At 38.5% G+C, this 23,131-nt stretch overlaps 1 protein-coding gene across 1 annotated transcript in view; it reads right to left on the reverse strand.

Moving 5' to 3' along the window:
• Positions 1–23,131, reverse strand: part of SLC22A15 (solute carrier family 22 member 15) — a 95,616-nt gene that overhangs the window by 65,325 nt on the left and 7,160 nt on the right. Inside the window, exon 2 of the mRNA XM_007948717.2 lies at positions 9,479–9,691. Coding sequence (XP_007946908.1) covers positions 9,479–9,691 — 213 coding nt within the window. The remainder of the gene's footprint in view (positions 1–9,478; positions 9,692–23,131) is intronic.

The following is a 23,131-nucleotide window of genomic DNA, read 5'->3' on the forward strand; positions in this document are numbered from 1 at the left end:
GAAAACGCAATCAATATCACTGAGTAATTTGTGAAGAAACTGTTTAATGGGAATAGAATTTGCTATGTAAACTCTCATGTTAAAACACATTGAAATGTTTGGGTAAAAAAGGATGAAGAGAGAGGCAGTTACTCACAGATACAGTTCAGAAGGATGTTGTTGTTGTTATGTGTATGTTATGTTGGACTGGACTCTTAGCGATCCCTCCTTGGGTTTCTGAGGTGGCCACACTACAGAAGTAGATTGCCCAACCTTCCTTTCGAGGAGTGGCTGGTGGGTTTGAACCACCAGCCTTCTGGTTAGCAGTCAAGTGCCTTAGGCACTATGCCACCAGGGCTCCCTTCAGAAGGCTAAGATAGTAAAAAGAGAAATATGAGGCTATCACATGCAAGGAAGGTGAGAGCCATCTTAGCCCTTCATCCTTCTCTTCTTAGAGCTGATATAAAGATTTCCCACATTTGCCAGGGAAGCTGTTTAATTTTATTTCTCCAGCATCTACCGACTCTTTAAGAAGTAGCTCTTTGGTCCTTCCTCCCCTTTCATCTTCATCTTCCCATCAAGCATTTAGTGTAAGCCCTATGTAGCAGCAGAAACAATGCTGTGGTGAGCAGGGCACCACACTCCCTGTGGTCCTGGAGTGTAGAGTCTAAAAGCACTCTCCCTCCTTTTATCAAGGTCTTTTCCAGCATCAGGCAAGTCGTAGTTGCTCAGTGAACATTTGTTAATAATGGGTTTACTTATGGTAATATCTAAAAGAGCTATAATTATAGCTTTCATTAGTATTAATTTAATTCAATTCTATTAAAATTTGTGAAGTGCCTGCTGTGCTGAAGCATAGTGTTGCTATGATGTCTAATTTACTTTAAATTATTGAGCACATACAGTGGGATATTGTGCATAAATGTTACTTAGGTCCAGTTTTCATCATAGTGCCACAAGCACTTTAATTAGGATTGCATTGTCCGGGGGTGGTCAGCTGGCCTTCTCTTCAGAAAGCCCATCTCTGCTGGAAACTATTCCAAGGGCTTCTGTAATCAGTGTCTCTAGCAATAATGGGTGTTTTGCTTATTCTTAATTAAAATAGGGGCCTGTTGACTAGCAGTGAGAAATACCAGAAATGGGCTATCATTTGCAATATTAAAAGTACTCAAAATACATGGATTAGTTCAATATATTTTAGAGACACTCTGCACCCTTCCATGAACTTGTGAGACAACCCAGTATAGTTTGTACTCTTTACCCACAGGGGTAATTCTCTAGGCTAAAACCTCTCCCTAGTCCTGAGCCAGGAGCTCTGGTAGCTTAGTGCCTAAAGCACTTGACTGCTAACCAGAAGGCTGGTGGTTCAAACCCACCAGCCACTCCTCAGAAGGAAGATGGGGCAATCTACTTCCATAGTGATACTGCCTCAGAAACCCAAGGAGGGGCCGCTATGAGTTGGGTCCGACTTGACGGCACAGAACAACAACAACCATCCTGAGCCAATCATGGATTCTGGAGGATTCTATCTGCCTGATGGTGCCTTGGGAGTCTCTGTACCCTGCCTCTGGGAAACTGAGGTTTCATGCAAGCAATGATGGAAACACCTGCAAGACCAGAGAGCCAGGATTTCTAAGCCTGCAAGGCAGTTTATTTTGTACTTCCTTGATGATAAATATTTAGCTAAAAAATTTTTTATATGTGTGCCAGAATTTGGTCTGAGATTCATTTTCATTTATAATCTGGCAGTGGATTTGTTGGTGAGCAAAGCTATAATTTTCATCCAAAAAAGAAATATCCCAGTCCAGACCAATTCACTGGAGAATTCTACCAAACATTTAAAGAATTAACACCAATTCTACACCATCTCAACTAGAAAAGAAAAAGGAGGGAACACTCCTAATTCATCTTAAAAAAACAACAACAGCAAAACAAAACAAAACACCAGTGCCACAGAGTTGATTCCAACTCACGGCGAACCCTATTAGGTTTCTGAGGCGGTAAATCTTTACAGAAGTAGATTGTCTGTCTTCCTTCCATGGAGTGCTGGAGGGTTTGAACTGCCAACCTCCTGGCTGGCAAGCAAATGGCTTAGGTACTATACCACCAGAGCTAATATTTCCCTAATACCAAAACCAGACAAAGACAATACTAAAAAGAAAATGACAGAATAATATTCCTCATGAATACAGAAGCAGAAATCCTTAACAAAGTATTAGCAAATAGAATGCAGAATGTATACAAAGAATTATATACCATGACCAAGTAAGGTTTGTTCCAGAAATGCAAAACTCATTGTTTGAAAATCAAGCAGTGTAATCCCCCAAATTGGAAGGTAAAGGAGAAAAATCACATGATCATAGTAAATGATTAAGATCACAGTAAGTGATTTAAGTATTTGACAAAATTTGACACCCATTCACTTTCATTATAATCTAGCAGTTTGTTGGATTTGTTGAAGAGTTTTATAGTTTTCACCCAAACTATGATAAAAACTAAGGGACATCTACAAAAACCCAAAGCAAACATTACACTTAATGGTGAAAGACTGAATGCTTTCCCTATAAGATCAGGAACAGGGCAAAGATGCCAGCTCTTATTACTTTTATTCCACATAGTGCTGGAAGCTCAAGCCAGAGCAGTAGGGCAACACAAGGAAATAAAAGGCAAATGGAGAAATAAAACTGTCCCTATTTTTGACAAGATTGCCTAGAAAAATCCCAATAAATCGTCAAAAAAAAAAAAAAAAAAATCCTAGAATTAATAAGTGAATACAGCTCTGGTGGCATAGTGCCTAAGATATCTGACTGCTAATCAGAAGGCTAGTGGTTCAAACCCACCAGCCATTCCTCAAAAGGAAGACTGGGCAATCTACTTCCACAGTGATACTGCCTTGGAAACCCAAGGAGGGGTCGCTATGAGTTGCCTACTCAAGGGCAGTGAATTTGGCTTTTTTTTGGTTTACAGCAAAGTCACAGTATACAAGGAAATCACATAAAAAGTAGTTGTATTTGTATATACTAGCAAAGAACATGTGAACACTGAAATTAAATATAATAAAATACGATTTATAATTGCTCAAATAATATAAAAAATAGATGTAAATCTAATAAAATATGTACGGAACTTGTATGGTAAAGAATATAAAATGCTAATGAAAGAAAGAAAATCTAAATAATACATACCATGTTCGTATGCTAGAAGATTCAGCATAGTAAAGATGTCAATTCTCCCTAAATTGATATATAGGTTTAACACAACTCCTATCAAAAATCCTAAAAAGATTTTTTTGTAGATATAGACAAAATTATTCCAAAATTTATACAGAAAGCAAAAAAACTAAAATAGCTAAAACAATTTTGAAAAGAAGAATAATGTGGGAGGAATTAATCTATTATTAACTTCAGTAATCAAGATGGTGTGGTATTAGTAGAAGGATAGACACTAGATGAATGAATCACAACAGAAAATCCAGAAATAAACCCACACAAAGGAGCTATAGTGGATAGGACATTTGGTTGCTAACCAGTAGGTCAGTGGTTCAAACCCACCAGATGTTCCATAAAGATAAGGCCCACATAGATTTACCCAAATGATTTTTGACAAAGATTCCAAAGCCATTCAATGGAGGAAGGATAGCCTTTTCCACAAATGTTGCTGGAAAAATAGGAAAAAGAAATTAATTAAAGATCAACTCAAAACTGGATCTCAGACTAAAACATAAAATGAAATACTATAGAACATTTAGGAGAAAATCTTTGGGGCTGAGGGTTAGGCAAAGAGTTCTTAGACTTCACACAAAAAGCATAATCCTTAAAAGTGAAAATAAAATAAAAATGATAGATGCAATTCATTAAAACTAAAATCTTTTGTTCTATGATAGATTCTGTTAAATGGATGAAAAGATAAGCTGCAGAATGGGGGTAAATATTTGCAAACCACATCTCTGACGATGGGCTAATACTCAAAATATATAAAGAACTATAAAAACTCAATAATAGTAATCCAATTAAAAGATCAGCAAAGGACATGAAGAGGCATTTCACCAAGAGGAAGTACAAATGGCAAATAGCCCATGCAAACAAAACAAAACAAAATGCTCAGTATCATTAGCCAATAGGAAATGCAAATTAAAACCACAATGAGATATCCCTACACACCTGTCAAGATGATTAAAATAATAATAATAAAAATACTCAAAGATTCTTCTGAAGAATCCTGATTGAATCCGGGGAAATGTGGAACAGAATTTCAATTCTCATGGAATCCAGACTTTATGAAGCTACTGAAGCTAGATGAATGCTGAAACTACTGCCCTGAGATAAACTTTAAACCAGAAACCAAAAACTATAAACTAAAAATATTCCCTGAATCTTCTTTAAACCAAATAACAGTCTAGTTTAACTAGTAAAGAATAACCATTTTGATTTTTGTGCTCTTTAAAAAAAAATTATTACATGAGGTCAAATTGTTAACAATAACTCGAAAGGTTAGAAAGCTTAGGGGAAAATGAATTTATGTCAATGGGCAGGAACAGATAAGAAAAGGAGGGTGAGAAAATCTGCATAGTTTGAAGAATGTAATAAAGAAATTTTTAAATTGGTCTATGTTTTGCTATGTTTATTTTCAACAATAGTAAAAAAATAATAAAGTAAATGCTGGCAAAGTGTGAAGAAACTAGATCACTCAAACATTGCAGGTGGGAATGTAAAATGGTATAGTCACTGCGGAAAATAATGTGTTAGTTTCTTTAAAAATCAGACATGCAACTATCATATAACCCATCATTGTATTCCTGGGCATTTATCCCAGACACACGAAGACTAATCTCCACACAAAAATGTGCACATGAATGTTTATAGCACCTTTAGTCATAATAGCCAAAACTCATAAACAACCAGGTTCAACAGGTACTTCCTGTGGTAACTTCCATACCATGGACTACTTCTTGGCAATAAAAAAGAACATACTACTGATAAGTGCAATAAAGGGGATGAATCTGCAGATTATTATGGTGAGTGAAAAAGCCAATCCCAAGAGGTGACATATGCTATGATTCCATTTTTATAAAATTTTTGAAATGATAAAATTGTAGTACAGATTACTGTATGTATGGATTAATGGGTAACAGGGTTTAAGAAGGTAGTGGGGAGCAATAGTGGAGGTGACTATCAAAGGGAACATGAGGGATCCTTGTACTGATGGGAATATTCAGTGTCTTTACTGTACCAATGTGAAAATCCCAGTTGTGGTATCATACCATGGTTTTACAAGATATTATCGTTGGGAGAAACAGTGAAGATACACAGGATTTCTCTGTATTATTTCTTACAACTGCATGTAAATACACAATTATCTCAAAATAAAAATTTTAATTACAGAAAAAAAAGGACACAGGAGCCAGTTTGAAGAGGCTCCCACAGGTAAACTGGGGATAATTTGAGCACCAAAATAATTAAGGACTGTAATGAATTGCAAATGATTGAAAAGAATAGAAATCCATGAGTACATACTCATGACAAATAGATAGACTGACAGACAGATGGGTGGGGAGGGTGGGGGGATAGGTAGGTGGATGGATGGATGGATGGATGGATAGATGGATAGACAGAAATAGATAGATAGACACACACACACACAGAGGACACAAACAGAAATACAGACAGATTGAAAGAGTTTCTGCTTACACTAAAAAGCAGAATGTAACTGGTAAATGTGGAGGAAGTACTGGAGTTAAATCATTTTACAACCTTCATGGTCTGGATTGTTCAGGCTGATGGGGTGCTGATGAGGAACAGTAGATTTGTATAGTCTTAAAGTGATTCCCCATATATTGCTTATTAAATGAAATGAAAAACTAGTAACTATTCAGGGGAGAAATCAGACAATAACTAGACTGGATGATCAAAATTAGCATCACCAAAGGGGGCAGATGGACATTGTGTCCCTGGCTGGTGATATCAATTTTGATAGCTCATCTCTAGAAGATGAGAAAACAAAAACAAAAACAAAAACAAAAAAAGGAGGTAAGGTGGTGTAGTGCCTAAGGCATTTGACTGCTACCCAGGAGGTTGGCAGTTCAAACCCACTAGCCACTCCTCGGAAGGAAGATTAGCAATCTACTTCCGTAACATCACCGATAAGGGGCAGATGACACTGTGTCCCTGGTTGGTGATGTCAATTTTGATAGCTCATCTCCAGTAGACACACCCTGAGAAGGGCACAATATTACTTACGCAGTATTCTAACCAGGAATGCATAAGTTGAGTAAGGGCTCATCAGACAAATCCAAAAAGAAGAACATTCTTATTTTTAAAATGTACATCTGTATTCTTCAAAAACATGAGTGGCATAAAAGACAAGAGAGACTGAAAGCTAAAGAAGTCTAAAGAGCCATAACAACCATATACTACAATAAGTGATCTTAGACCGGATTCCCAGAAAGTTCCTTAGAAGAAAGAATGGAAACTTAACTCACTTCCTTTGGACAGGTCATAAAGAAAGACTAACCACTAGAAAAGGACATCATGTGTGATAAAGTAGGGGGCCAAGGGAACCTCCCATGAGATGGATTGACACAACAGCCACAACAAGGGCTCAAACATGTGGAGCTGTGGAGCAAGGATCATGAAATGGCACAGAACTACACAACATTTTGTTCTGTTATACATAAGGTCATCATGAGTCAGGGCTGACTCACTGGCAACAAACAACAGCCTGGATTCAATACAAGAGGGGAAAAACTAACACAATCAAGGACATGATTGGGTCAAGTAACAAAACTGGGTATGGACAGTACATTAAACTATGATAAATCAATGTTAAATTTCTTGAAGTTGGTAACAACTGTGATTATGTAAGAGGATGTCTTTAGTTTTTAGGAGAAACACACTGAAATATTTGGGCATAAAAGAACATTGATATATGCAACTTTCAAATAGCTTAGAAAAAATACAATGCAAATGAAAATTCCAATGAAGCAAAACATTAATAATACCTTTAACTAAAGGCTGTATGAGTATCCTTCATACTATTCTTTAAGTTTCTGTCAGTTTGAAGTTATTCCCCAAAAAAATTCATTGGCTACTGTTACCAAGAACCTAAGAGATGTGCATAGCAATTAGGACTGGATCAGTTCTTAAAAAGTACAACAATTAAGAAAGCACAGACTTCTGAGTTAAGACATATTTGTGTTCAAATTCTGTCTTCCCTTATTAGCTGACTCAGACCTCATGGAGTCTCAATCTCTTCATCTGAAAAATGGGAGAAATAATGCCTACCTCATAGTTATTTTGAAAATTAAATAAGATAAGTCCTGTACAACATCACACAATACTTGGTATACTGCATTTAGCAATATTTGCTATTTTAGTAGGTTAATAGTAGTGGTGGTGGTGGTGGTGGTGGTACCCGTTGCTGTTGAGTTGATTCCAACTCATAGCAAACCTATGGGACAGAGTAGAACTGCCCCCATAGGGTTCCCAAAGCTATAATCTTTACAGAAGCATACTGACATCTTTCTCCTGTGCAACAGCTGGTGGCTTCAAACTGTCTACATTTCTGTTAGCAGCTGAGTGCTTAATCACTGTACCACCAGGGCTCCTTGGTGGTGGTGGAAGTTATTGTTGCTGTTGCTACTAGACCTTAGAGAGATATAAAGATGACCAAAACATAGTCTGTAACCTCAAAGGATGTGATACTTAATGCTATGTGTCACACAGCCTAAGGCAAAGGACTTATAAAAAATAGCATTGAACCACAAACAACAGGCTGTAACATAAGTACAAATAAAACATTACAAAGGCAGAAGTAAAAGTATATTTACTTCTGGAGAGTGGATTGGGGAAGATCTCACAGGGAAGGTAATATTCAATGTGAGCCTGAGAAGGTAGGTGGGGTTTCACCAGGTAGAGTCTGGGTGAGTAGTCAGGGTAATGGTGTTGGAGGTTGAGGCCAAGAGCTCAGGGCATGCCTGGGAAACAATAAATATTGCTGTCCATTTGAGAGAGGAGGGGAGAATTCAGAATGGGGCTGGAAAAGTATACCTGTGCCCAAGCTGTGACCTTGAAGGGCCTAGAGTGGAGCATGGAGAATTTCTACTATATTCCATGTGTTGCAGGAGAACCAAATGGGGAACTCCTAAGGAAAGGCCAAGCAAATGACTGCCTTTGGCATGTCTCTTCTTTTTTTAGTATGCCCCACCCAAACGGTGATCATGAAAATATTCAACAACAAGGAAGGCTGGCTGGTGCCTTGTACATATGTACACACACCCACACACACACAAAGCAAGGAGTTTCCAGGCCTGGACTGGAAATGCAAGCAGAGCATCTGGCAAGAACATCTGTGTCCCTGAAGGGAAGTGGCCAAAGGGATTTTGGGAAAGCTGACTGGCACAACAATCAGAACTAAGAACTGGACAGAGTCCTGGATGCCTCCTGCTGTACCAGGCATTAACCCTGTGTTTGCTGGATCACAGGATCCAGGAGCAAGGCCAGGGGGGCCGAGGGCACATGAGTAGCTCCGGATGAGTGGACAAAAGTCACAGAAGTATTTCAACATTTTAACAACCAGTGCAGGTGCTTTTCAGCTGAGTATGAGCCCTGCCCCTCCCACCCAGTCTGGCTTCTCTTCACCAGACTGTCTACCCTCAGCGTGTTTACCTCTGGCCTTTACCAGAACCCCCTCCTTGACCAGCAAAGCCACTCTGAACATAGGGCTTCCTAGCTGTACCAGGTGGTACCATCTATAGTTTATACTGTAGCCTCAAGCTTCCCTTTGTGGTCTAGGATAGGTCTTACACATGAAATTTGGGCTACTATATTTCTGTCTCAATTTTTGTGCATGTAATAAGAGAGGTGAAAGTTCTAATTAATTTTTTAAAAAGATACTAGGCTGATGGCATATGGTTAAGCACTCAGTTGCAAACTGAAAGGTCAGCAGTTCAAACCCACCAGATGTTCCACAGGAAAGAAGACCTGGAGATCTGCTCCCATAAAGATTTCAGCCTAGGAAACTCTATTGAGCAGGTCTACTGTGTCATATAGGGTTGCTATAAATTGAAATCAATTCATGGTCAAAACACAACTCTTCTGATGTTTATAACTTATTCCATGGAACTAGTTTGGTAAGATTCATGCTTTCCCTTCTCCCATTTACAGTAAGAAGGGAAAAGAATGTGTTTTTATAGAATATTTTCTTTTGATATTCAAAAACCTTTAACTCTCAAATTTACTGAAAAGTTTTTTTGAAAATGTGGTTGAAATTTAAATCGACAAAATGAAACACAACCATTGAACTTGGACAAGGAAAAGCGTCCATTTAGTGATCAAAATAATTTGCTGTTCATTTCATTTTTCACCATTTCTAATGTTACTCCTCGGAAGGAAGGTTGGGCAATCCTACTTCCGCAGTGATACTGCCTCGGAAACCCAAGGAGGGGTCGCTATGAGTCGGGGCCGACTCGACGGCAAATAACAACAACAACAATGTTACTTACCTCTGAGGCAATGGAGGTGAAGCTGCTACTGAAATGCACGTGCTTATGGATCTCGCTGCCATTGGCTGTCAAGAGCCAGTCCCCAAAGGCTCGGTCTTCACCAGCTGACTGGTTGCCATGGCTCTGGTTTGGCAGGAGCTCTGCTAGGTCCCAGTGGTATGATGGTGTGGCCCCAACCAGTGTAATGAGGATGGCCTCTGTGGCCACATAGAGCTGAAAAAGCAAACAACAAAACCAAGCACTGCTGTCATTCACTATATATGTTGAAAACTTACTTAGTCGGCTCACAAATCATAAGCGATCAGTTTCTTGTTTCCACGTGTTTATGAGCTTCAGAAATAAGAATATTCAGAAAAGGGAGAAAAGTATTAAAAGTCAAGTTCATGATCTACTGCTAGCATGTTGTTGTTGTTGTTACATGCCATCGAGTCAGCCCAGACTCATAGCGACCCCTCCTTGGGTTTCCGAGGCAGTATCACTATGGAAGTAGATTGCCTAACCTTCAGCAATTCCACTTGCAAAGCACTTGATACTTTTTCAAAGGGTTTTCATTTGAGATCTGTTTGGTACCGGGGGCCCTTGCACATGGATGGTGAGATGCAGCATGTCACACTTTTGGCTCTAATTTAAGAGACTCACATTCCAATTATTTCTTCCTCCACACTATAATTCCAATTATTTCTTCCTCCACACTATACCTTCAATTCAGGTAAGCAGTCACCAGAAGCAACTCAGCTTTGGATTCATGATCAAAACAACAACTATTTGTGGCACAGTTAGGTATCTCAGAAAACAGAGTAAATATTCACTCACATATATATAAAAACAGAACTCCTTATTAAAGCAGGTAACCATAATATGTACTTAAGTACCATTTTAAAATATGGTAGAGAACTCATAATAAGATTTCAAGAATTTCAAAGTCCCAGAAGTTGATATTCACTTCATTATCTTTAGCTGTACTTTGTTGTTGTTGTTATGTGCCATCGAGTGGGCCCCAAGTCATAGTGACCCCTCCTTGGGTTTCTGAGGCAGTATCACTATGGAAGTAGATTGCCCAACCTTCCTCCTGAGGAGTGGCTGGTGGGTTTGAACCGCCAGTCTTCTGGTTAGCAGTCAAGTGCCTTAGGCACTATGCTACCACAGCTTCTTATCTGTATTTTAATAATTGTTTAATTTAACCAGAGTTACCCACCCATGAAAAACAATATTTCACTCATTCATTCAAGAAATATTTATTGAGCACATATGTCAACTGTCACTGACTGTTCTGGGCTTTTGTAGTTATTCATAATTGGGCTTATAAGCTGTCAGGCCCTATGCACCTTTTTATGTTATGGATTTCCATATATATTAGCTCTTGTTGGATGATTACTTCAAGTTGAAAATTTATTAAGGAAACACAAAGGTTGCTTTGTTGTTGTTGTTGTTGTTATGTGCCGTCGAGTCAGACCTGACTCATAGCGACCCCTCCTTGGGTTTCCGAAGCAGTATCACTACGGAAGTAGGAATGCCCAACCTTCCTTCCGAGGAGTGGCTAGTGGGTTTGAACCGCCAGCCGTCTGGTTAGTAGTCAAGTGCCTTAACCACTATGCTACCAGAGCTCCCAACAACAACAACAACAAGGTTGCTTTAGAGTGAGAAAATCTTATTTAAAGAAACTTATAATTACTGAGATATTAATGTTTTAAAATACCTTTAAATAAAGTAAGTATTCAAAAAATATAAATGTACATGATTTCTCTACAGCTTATGTAACACCTCCACTGTATGGTTGAGTCAACTGAGGCAGAGAAAGGTGGAAGAACTTAACAACAGCCTGTATCTCCAGTCACAGAAGACTCACATCCAGAGGTTCCTTCCACTCTATTTTGTAGGGTATATTCAGTTGTTAAGTAGATAAGGTAAAGACACCCCCCCAAAAAAAAAAATCCCAATGACATACTAAACCCATTGCTGTGGAGTCTATTCTGACAACAGTGACTTATCACCAGTAGATGATAAAATTACACCAGTAGATGATAAGAAGTCATTAACATTGTGTCTGCCATACAAAAGCTAATGTAAAACCCAGGATATAGTGGCTTTTCCACTTTTAATAAGGCTGAGAGGATATAAGGTAGCCCCAATCTATTTTGAAGGTATCTCCAATCTATTTTGAACATGACTTGGGGGCTCTCTGGAGATGTACAAAGCTGCCATAGGTCCATAAGTGCAGTGGATTTGTCATAAAAGGCAAAGGAAAACATGATCCTAGATTTATATTGCTTCTTGGCCCCTATTTGTATACTATTAAAGAAGTTTGGGAATAGGATCACCTTATAAAAATAAATACCTTAATAATTACAAGAACAGACAGATGACACATTTAGCAGTCGCTATAAAGGTTTGACTTGACGGCACATAACAACAACAACAACATAATTACAAAGCGCCACTCATCTGTCAGTTTGTCATACTGCGGTGACTTGCATGTTACTATGATGATGGATGCTATGCCACCAGTATTTCAAATACCAGCAGGGTCACCCATGGTGGACAGGTTTCAGTAAAGGGAGCTTCCAGACTAAGACAGACTGGGAAGAAGGATCTTGCAATCTACTTCTGAAAACACTGGATAGTAGCAGACCACTGTGTGATTTAGTACCAGAATATGAGCCCATCAAGTTGGAAGGCACTCAAAATACAACTGGAGAAGAGCAGCCTCCTCAACATAGAGTTAACCTTAATGACGTGGAAGTAGTAAAGCTTTTGGGACCTTCATTTGCTGATATGGCACCACTTAAAATGAGAAAAAATAGTTGCAAACATTTAATAATTGGAACATTGAATGTACAAAGCATGAATGTAGGGAAATTGGAATTTGTCCAAAATGAAATGGAATACATCAAGATTGATATCCTAGGTACCAGTGAGCTGAAATGGACTGGTATTGGCCCTTTTGAATCATATAATCACATATATGGCCTACTATGCCAGGAATGACTAATTGAAGAGGAATGGCATCACATTCATCGTCAAAAAGAAGATTTCAAGATCTATCCTGAAACACAGTTCTGTCAGTGATAGGACAACATCCATATGTCTACAAGAAAGACCAGTTAATATGACTATTATTCAAATTTATGCACCAACCACTCATATCAAAGGTTAAGAAACTGAAGATTTTTACCAGCTTTTGCAGACTGAAATTGATTAAATATGTGATCAAGATGCATTGATAATTACCAGTAACTGGACTGTGAATGTTGGAAACAAAAAAGGAGGATTAGGAATTAGAAAATATGGTCTTGGTGATTGAAACAAAACTGAGAGATCACATGATGGAATTGTGCAAGGCCAATGACTTATTCACTGCAAAAACTCTTTTTCAACAACTTAAATGGCAACTATAGATGTGGACCTCACCAGATGGAATATACAGGAATCAAATCGACTACATCTGTGTAAAGAGACAATGGAGCAACTCAACACCATCAGTCAGAAGAAGGTCAAAAGGTGACTATGGAACAGACCATCAATTGCTCATATGCAAGTTCAAGTTGAAGCTGAAGAAAATTTAAACAAGTCCATGAGAGTCAAAGTATGACCTTGAGTATATCCTACCTTAATTTAAAGAGCATCTCTAGAATAGATTTCATGCATTGAATACTAATGACCAAAGACCAGACAAGTTGTGGGATGACATCAAGCACATAATAAATGAAGAAAGCAAAAAGTCATTAGAAAGAAAAGACCAAAACAGATACCAGAAGAGACTCTGAAACTTACTCTTGAATGCAAAGTAACTAAAGTGAAAGGAAGAAATGATGATGAAACAGAGCTGAACATAAGATTTCAAAGGGTAGTTCAAGAAGACAAATGCTTTACAGTATTATAATGAAATGTGCAAAGACCTGGACTTAGAAAACCAAAAAGAAAGAACACACTTAGCATTTCTCATGCTGAAAGAAAACTGAAGAAAAAATTCAAGCCTGGAGTTGTAATACTGAAGGATTCTATGTGCAAAATATTGAATTACACAGGCTGCATCAAAAGAAGATGGCAGGAGTATCAATCATTTAAAAAAAATTGGTTGATGTTCAACCATTAAAGGAGTAGCTATGATCAAGAACCAATGGTACTGAAGGAAGAAGTCCAAGCCGAACTGAAGGCATTAGTGAAAAACAAGGCTCTAAAAATTGATGGAATATCAACTAAGATGCTTCCACAAATGGATGAAATGTGGGGAGGGCTCACTCACCTATGCCAAGAAATCTGGAAGACAGCTTGTGCCAATCAATTGGAAGAGTTTATTCCAAAGGTGATCAACTGCAATGTGGAAATCACTGAACAAAAGGATTACTATCACATGCAAATAAAATTATGCTGAAGATAATTAAAAAAAGATCAGAAGGCAGGAAGGGATAGGAAAGAAGGACAAAGGGAAATGGTAACCACAGGGAGGAAGTGGGAAGAGTGCTGTTACACTGTGGGGACTGCAATCAATGTCACAGAACAAAACGTGTATGAACTGTAGAATGGAAAACCAATCTGCTCTCTAAACTTCACCCAAATCACAACAAAGAGTTAAGGGGCAGGGGATGGGGAGAGTTGCAGTAGCACATGGACAGGGAACTGACAGAAATTCAAGCCAGATTCAGAAAGGACATGGAACAAGGTGTATCATTGCTGATGTCAGATGGGTCTTGGCTGAAAACACAAAATACTAGAAAGATGTTTACCTATGTTTTATTGACTATGCAAAGGCAGTTGACTGTGTCAAATTATGGATAACATTGGGAAGAATGGAAATTCTACAACACTTATGCTTGTGAACCTATTTAGAAGCTAAGAGGCAGTTGTTTGAATAGACAAAGGGGATACTGCATGGCTATAATCAGGAAAGGCATGTGTCAGGGCTATATTCTTTCACCATACTTATTCAATGTGTCTGCTGAGCAAATAATCTAAGAAGTTGTACAATATGAAGCACACAGCATCAGGGTAGAGGAAAACTCATTAATAACCTGCAATATGCAGATGACACAACCTTGCCTGTTGTTGTTGTTGTTGTTATGTGCCGTCGAGTCGGCCCCGACTCATAGCCTTGCCTACTGAAAGGGAAAAGATTTGAAGTACTTAGTGATGAAGACCAAAGACTACAGCCTTCAGTATGGATTATACCACAATATAAAGAAAACAAATATCCTCACAACTGGACCAATAAACAACATCATGATAAATGGGGGAAAGATTGAAGTTGTCAAGGATTTCATTTTACTTGGATCTGCAATCAATGCCCATAGAAGCAATAGTCAAGAAATCAAATGATGTTTTGCACCAAGCAAATATGCTGCAAAAGATCTCTTTAAAACATTAAAGAACTAATGTGTCCATTTAAAGACTAAAGTGTGCCTTACCCAAGCCACGCTATTTTCAATAGCCACATATGCATGCAGAAACTGGATAATGATTAAGGAAGACTGAAAAAAACCTGATGTCTTTGAACTATAGTGTTGGCAAAGAATATTGAATACATCATGGACTGCCAAAAGAACTAATCAATCTGTCTTGGAAAAAGTACAGCCAGAATATTCCTTAGAAGCCAAGATGGCAAGACTTCACCTCTTGTACTTTGGACATGTTATCAGGTGGGACCAGTCTGTGGAGAAGGGCATGATGCCTGGTAAAGTAGAGCATCAAGGAAAACCCTCAATGAGATGGATTGGCACAGATGCTGCAACAATGGGCTCAAACAAAGCAACAACTGTGAGGAAGGACTGGGCAGTGTTTCCTTCTGTTGTGCTTGGGGTTGCTATGAGCCGCAACTGACTCTATGGCTACTAATGACAACATAATTACTAGAGCACTTTCACCTCCTTTAGTAACTGCCCCTCCCCCACCCCATTACAATCTGCAATTTAATTGATGGGTATATAGATACGATTGGGGCAAGGGAACTCAGAAAATGGCTCAAAACACATGAATATACAGTTTTCAATCCAGGCAATGAATCAGTCATATCTTCTCTCTCAATGAGCTCTTTTTGGCTTTTGTTCATACCATACACTTCACCTGGAAAGCACTTTCTCCTGCTGTGAATGTATGAATCTTTCCCATTCTCTAAATTGCAGCTCAGATGCCACCCTCCTCCATGAAGCCTTCCCTACTGTCTTGCCTTTCTCTCCAACCTCTCAGAAAGTCCTCTCCTGCTTGTGCTTATTCCACCCAGAACTTTCTTGGAGTGCTTATCACTCTCTTCACTGCATTATTATGTATGTATTGGCTTATTTTTCCTATTGGAATATACTCTCCTTGAGGACAGGATCTACATCGGATTCCCCTTTGGACTCCCAAAGCAAATAACTTAAGGCCTTGATGTATGACATCACACACTCAACAAATGAACCAATAAATGGCCAGAGTGATCATATTACGAAACACTTATACAGTGTGAACTATGCATCATTTTTTTAACCTTGTTTGGTGTAGGGTAAGTAACAGAGCTAGGTAAAAGAGGAAAGGCTCTCAAGGGTGTTGTAACCTGAGGCAGATTTCATGTGGAGGCCACCATTCTCAGTAAAAGCTGTTCTCTGGAGAAAAGTGGTTCAAAAACAAGGAGGTAGTACTGATATATATTTATATTTATATTTATATTTATATTTATATTTATAATGTGGGGAACACTATAACCTAGTTAACCAGTATTAACCAATCATTCCTGCTCTCTTCCACCAGCTCCCCACAATGTGTCCCTCACCCACCCCACCCACACACACAAATACCCAAGGTCCTCAACTAAATCTGTGTCCTGAATGCATGGGGTCCCAGCTTTATGTCACCAGAAAGATCAAGAACATACATCTCTTCTATGCAATGTCAGCCTCAATAAAAAGGCACAGCCTTTTTGCCTTTCCTGACACCCATGGTCATGGGTCAGCTTTACTAACCACTAAGGGAGACAAAGTAGGCAGGCAGTTCTGATACTGTGTGGTAAATGCTGTGAAGGGGGCACTAACACCATTTCATGGAGAGGAACTTTATACACCATGAGAGGTTACAGACGAGAGGCAGTGCCTAAACTCTACAATAAGGACTAATGTTCAGTCCTCTTTAACCTCACCTTTAAGGAGTTCTGGTGGTGTAGTGGATAAGGCACTTGACTGCTAACTGGAAGTTCAGTGGTTCAAACCCACCAGCCACTCCATGCAAGGAAGATGGGGCAATCTACTTCCATAAAGTTTTATAACCTTGGAAACCCAATGGGGGTGCTGAGTCAGAAATGACTTGATGGCAGTGAATTTGTTTTTTTTTTTGTTTTTTTCTTCCCTCTTTAACCATAGCCACATTTAAAGACCTCTTTAAAGAGTTAAAGAGCAAAGATGTCGTCACTCTGAAGACTAAGGTGTGCCTGACCCAAGCCATGGTACTTTCAATAGCCTCATATGCATATGAGAGCTGGGCAATGAATAAGGAAAATCACAGAAGAACTGATGCATTTTACTTACGATGTTGGCAAAGAATACTGAATATACAATGGACTGCCAGAAGAATGAACAAGTCTGAGTTGGAGGAAGTACAACTGGAATGCCCCTTAGAAGCAAGCATGGCCAGATGTCTCCTCTCGTGCTTTGGTCATGTTATCAGGAGGGATCAGTCCCCAGAGAAGGATATCGTGCTTGGTAAAGTAGAGGGTTAGTGAGAAAGGGAAAGCCCCTCGATGAGATGGGTTAACACAGTGGCTGTGACAATGGGCTCAAGCATGGCAACAATTGTGAGGATGGTGCAGGACCAGGCAATGTTTCATTGTGTTGTACACAGGGTCGCTATGAGTCAGAACTGACTTGACAACACCTCACCACAACAACACATTTTATACAGGCCACATGGTCATACAAAAGGAGCCCTGGTAGCAAACAGTTAAGCACTCGGCTGCTAACAAAAAGGTTGGTAGTATGAGCCCACCCAGCAGCTCTGCAGGAGAAAGACATGGTGATCTGCTTCCTTAAAGATTACATTGCAGCAAAAAAAAAAAAAAAGATTACAGGAAAGAAAATCCTTTGGGGCAGTTGTACGCTGTCATGTGGAGTACACATGGGTCCAAACTGACTCAGTGGCACCCAACAACAACAATATGGTCATATGAAGGCACAGATAGTCGACATCTACACATGAAACATTAGGGTGGTTTTCCTCTATTTGCCATCTTTGTGACAATATCACATAGCTCACATCCTGCTCCTTTTCCCCAGTGGGTATAAAAATCCTCTCATTCTTCTCTCTACCATTACTCTACAACTACCATGAACACGCTCAGCCACATCTTTTTGTCTAATGAAATCACACCCATCAGCAGATGGGCCTTAAAGCCACAATAAGAAACCACCATCCATTCTCCTCTGGAGTAGGGCTAACAACATCTCAAATAAATCATTACCTTCTCGAGCTCTACCCCCAGGGAAGGAGAACAAGTGCCACAGATGGCTGGATTTTTTTTCCCCCTGTCAATGTAATTATAATTAGGAAAATGACTAAAATCTACAAGAGAATTAAGATACAAAATTTCCAAAAGTGAAAGTTTTAAAAGTAATTTTATCTTAACACCATTATAAGCTTTTATAATACTTCTCAGGAAACCAAGAATGTCTCCCATAAATTATCTCATCACAGTATCTAGGCTGTGAAGTCACAGCAAATATGATGTTTACTTTGTAAACAGAAAAAATGAGACACAGAGCAATTAAATGAATTTGATCAAGGTTACGTATACCATTAATAGCAGGAGAATGGAAGCCACCTAACTTTGGGGCTAGAGTTTTTTTCAGAGGACAAAGATGATGCCATTGTTGTCATTACATTATTAGTTTCTTATGCATTTAGTGCTCAGTTATCTAATTGACTCAGTCCAAAGTACTACATGCACAAGACCATAATCATGAACACAAGGACTACATGTCTAGTACCCAGTACAAAGTGGGCATTTGATGGGTATTTGTTGGGTAACTTATGGATATTACCTATTTTTGTGTTTAAAATTTGGGATACACTCACAAACGCCTCACAAACCCTGAATAAGTTATGCCTCTTAGGCCAGTCTCTTCCCCATTCCAGCCCATCCACACACCATCACCAGATCCATCTCCATGAGACATTCCTCATGAAACTCTTCTGATGAAAAGATATTAATGGATAAGTTGCAAATGTCCTAGGGTTCTAGCTCCGGCACTACATAGTCCAATTGCTAACTAAATTGCAACTTAAGCTTTCTGCTCTCAAGCCTATTCATTCCCACAGGCATGACTTATTCATTTGTCAAGGAGGCAATTTACTGGTGTGGAAAGCATATGGAATCTGTATCCTGAGTCTGAATCTCAGCTCTAGCTAATGTTGGGCAAATCGAAGCTTCTTTAAATTCCATGTTTTCTCCCAGTAGGACTGTCCTAGAGGACCCTACTAGTACCTCTTAACCTATCTAGCACACAGAGCTGGTCTGATGGTCAAATGGAAGGTTCCTATAGCCAACAGTAAATAGCAAAGCACTATACAAACAGGATACATCAGTGTTTCAGTGTTTCCTGAACTATAATGTACAGAGTGTGATTCTAAGACTAGGGAGAGACCTGCGATTCTGTATTTCTAAGATCCCCGCTGAAGCCAACACTGCTGGTCCAGGAGACATTTTATAACAATTCCTTCTTCTATACTTTTTCCAATTTTAAGTTTTTCTAATTACCATGACCTTCCCATTTTTCCCTAAACAGTTGAAACCCAACCCTCTTTCTGAATACTTTAATCAATAGTTCTAGACCACACTGATCTCTCCCTTTCTTGAATTTCCAAAGTATTTGCGGGCAGTGTAATTTACTGGGGAAATGCTGCTTTGTATCATTATTTAACTGTGTGGATATTATATTCTAATTCTCAAACAATGTGTCATCTCCTCAAGTACGGAAACCTTATATTTCTCTATTCCTCCCAGGAACCCAACATACCACTGTGTACATAAAAGCCACTTATATATATAGTAACTAATTCCTTGAAGAGTGGTGTTGCAAAAATGATAATATTTCAATTAATTTCAAGTAATTCTGGGACTTAGTCTTCATTCAAACCACGGATTAAGCCTTTGGACAAATTATTACCCTCCATTTCTTTCTCTTTCTTTTTTTCTCTCATAAAATGGAAATACCAACATCTAACCTTCACCATTCCTTCTAAGATTTCAATTCATTTTAATTTTTAAAAAATTTTAGTGAGTACCAACATTTCATGACACATTGTATTATAAGCCTCAGATGATAACAAAGATGGATAAGAAACAGTCTTCTCCTTCAAGATACTTATACCCAAGTGAGGGCAACAAATATATCCAAAGCTATAAATACAAAGCAGATTGTAAAAATGCTACACTGGCCATAGTGGAAGTTAAGTTTGTGGAAGGAAAAAGAAAACAGATGTGAATTCCAACAAGAGGAATTGTGGAGAATGTGATACTTGAGCAAGGCAGTGGAAGACTGCTAAAAGTTTAATTAAAACAAAAATTAGGGGGAGGAGTTTTTAGCCAAAAGAAATAGCTCAATCACAATCAGGCAAGTAAAGAACATACTTTTAGGGTTCTAGCTCAGCTTTCCCCAAAGTTCAGTCATCTGAATAGCCCTTTCAAGAGTTTTATGAATCCTTTTTATTGCCTGCTATTTAATTAAGTCTTCTGTTAAATCAATTCAAAGTTTATAACTGAAGTAAATTTATGGAGAAATAAAATTTTATATCAATGAAGATATCACTCACCAGATGGAACTATAAAAATAAACACAATGTTACAAAGTCAAGTGTTGGCTAGTATGTTTTTAAAGTGGGCAAGATCTGGGGGGCAAAAGTGAAGTAACAGCTTTTTTTGTTTGTTTTTTATGCCAGGAAGGTTGGGGCAGACGCTTAGCACCTTGCATACATTGTCATTTATTTGCTGGCTCAGCTCACTGGAGTGGCAAAGTAACTGCTCTACTCTCTCCGAGATTCTCCTGCAGCTTCTCTGAGTCCTTGGCCAGGTGTATGTTCAGTTTCCTGATGAAAAACAACTGCTTCTTCAAGGTTGAAGGCTCTGAGAACTGACCCAGATTCCAGTCAATTCTGATGAGCTCCAGCTTATATGTTCCCTTTCCAACTACCTGGCCTGCACACTCCAAGATCCAGCATCAGATTGAGACTGATGAATCAGCTCCAATAGTTATATATGGGCAAATCCCCATAAAAATCATGCATCAATTATATACATAATTATATAGAAAGATAAATATATGATTTATGTGTGTGTACATATACATACTTGAAGGAAGGCTGGGCAATCTACTTGCATAGTGATACTGCCTCGGAAACCCAAGGAGGGGTCGCTATGAGTCGGGGCCGACTCGACGGCACATAACAACAACAACATATACATACATACATAAATACATCTCCATCCTAGTTGTTCTGTTTCCAGCTTCTCTGGTTGAACTATGCTGATAAAGTCTTAAACAAATATGGTAAAACATAAGTATTATGGAATATGGAAGCAGGCTATGTGTGTGATATTATTATTTGTACTTTTCTGTTTGAAATGTTTTATAATTTAAATAAGTTATAGAAGAAAATGAATAATAAATACAATGAATATATTTTTTGCCAAAGTCTGAACCTTCTTTAATTCCTTAAATTCTAGATCATTGCCTTTGTTAACACAGAAACATTTGTAAATGTTTTGAGAAATGCTGGCACCAAATGAGATTCTCTCCTTAGATAAACAGAAGGGTTAAAGATGAATTGAAAAGAGAATGCCTTTTCACTTTATGAAAACCAAAAAACCAAACTTGCTGCTGTCGAGTCAGATCTGACTCATAGTGACCCCTCCTTGGATTTCCGAGGCAGTATCTCTACAGAAGTAGATTGCCCAATCTTCCTTCCAAGGAGTGGCTGGTGGGTTTGAACCACCACGCTTCTGGTTAGCAATCAAATGCCTTGGCACTATGCTACCAGAGCTCTGTATGTAGTACATAGTCTTAGTCCTTTTTTTAAAAAAAAAAAATCTAAGCTATTTTAATACAAGTTTCAGAATCTCTGTTCTATCAAATATAGAACAGAGTAGAGGAATCTTCATATTTAATACTTTTACCATGTACCTCCTAAATCTAGTGGGCAGGCCATTCTTTGGGACGTCAGGGAACATAGAAGGGTAAGATTAGGAATAACTGATGGAGTACTATGGAATCAAAAACAAAGGTGAGAGGATATCTTCAGAAAGAGGGCAAAGATAATGTCTTCTTCTTAACAATATGGGGAAAGAAACAGTGATAGATGAAGATAACAATAAATTCTGAAGCAAAAGCAAAGGATGTTAATGAAGTTTACACCTAGTAACCTCTATTTTATCCACAGTATTAGACAAAGAACACTTGGAGAAAATGAGAGGCGTGGCCTTAGAAGTATGAGCTTGAGCAAAGTGACAATCAACCAAGGAGAAGTGAAGCCAGAGCAAAAGAATGCCCCAGTAACATCTGCTATATAGGTTTTAGAACAAAAAAACAAAACCACTGCCATGGAGTTGATTCCAACTTATACCAATCCCAGTAAGGTTTCCAAGGCTGTTAAATCTTTATAGAAGTAGATTGTCTCATCTTCCTCCCATGGAGCAGCTGGTGGGTTTGAACGGCTGACCTTCTGGTTAGCAGCCAAATGCCTTACCCACTGTACCACCAGAGTTTTAGGGCAATGAAAAAGAGGAAACAAATCTACATTTCCAACAAAAGATAACTGAATATGCAAATTATGATCTAGTTATACAATAAAATACATGTTGTTGTTGTTGCTGTGTGCCATCGAGTCAAACCCAACTCATAGCGACCCCCTCCTTGGGTTTCTGAGGCAGTATCACTATGGAAGTAGATTGCCCCATTAAATATATGATTAAATATGAGCGCAGCAAGGCATTTACAATATTGTTGAGAGGAAAAATCAAGTTTTAATAGGTATTTACACAAAAAAATATAAATGCATATAATTGCATAATAAAAGGTCTGGACAGTTACACATCAAAAGGTGACCATGGGACAGTTACACATCAAAATGTGACCATGTTTTATTTCTAGATGGTAGACATTCTTGTGAATTTTTTTAAAAATTTTCTCTATTTTCTATTGTTTCTACAATTACCATGTACTATTTGATGAGTACTATAAGCATCCTAAGAATGGAGATGATACTTTCTGCGTATTTTGGTTAAAGAAATCAGAGATTCTTGTGCTGTGTGCATCTTTGGATTTGATGACTTCTTTCTTCTAAGACATCTTCTAACTATGGTGATGAGCACAGCTAGTATTTTGACACCCTCAATGTCAACATGACACAACATCAAGTAATTGCTGGGCATTGAGCAACCTTAAGAAATCTTGAACTTACAAAAGAAATGAATTAAGCTTTCATGATCAAGTGATTTCCAAAGATGAAGGTGAGGACAGAAGAGTCATTTGTGTAAGTTCACTTAGCCATCTTGCAGGAGAGGAGCACAGGACTCAAATGCAGTATTCTTTCTGCCATATTCACATTGCCTGACTTCATATTTTTAGTGACTTGTATGGTGCTGTCTTGGAAACTAATACATTCTCTGTCATTGCACATGTCCAGCAGCAGTGGGTGGCC

This window comes from Orycteropus afer, unplaced genomic scaffold (genome assembly GCF_000298275.1).
Source record: "Orycteropus afer afer isolate SDZICR_OR568_19922 unplaced genomic scaffold, OryAfe1.0 scaffold00010, whole genome shotgun sequence".
NCBI classification, from domain to species: domain Eukaryota; kingdom Metazoa; phylum Chordata; class Mammalia; order Tubulidentata; family Orycteropodidae; genus Orycteropus; species Orycteropus afer.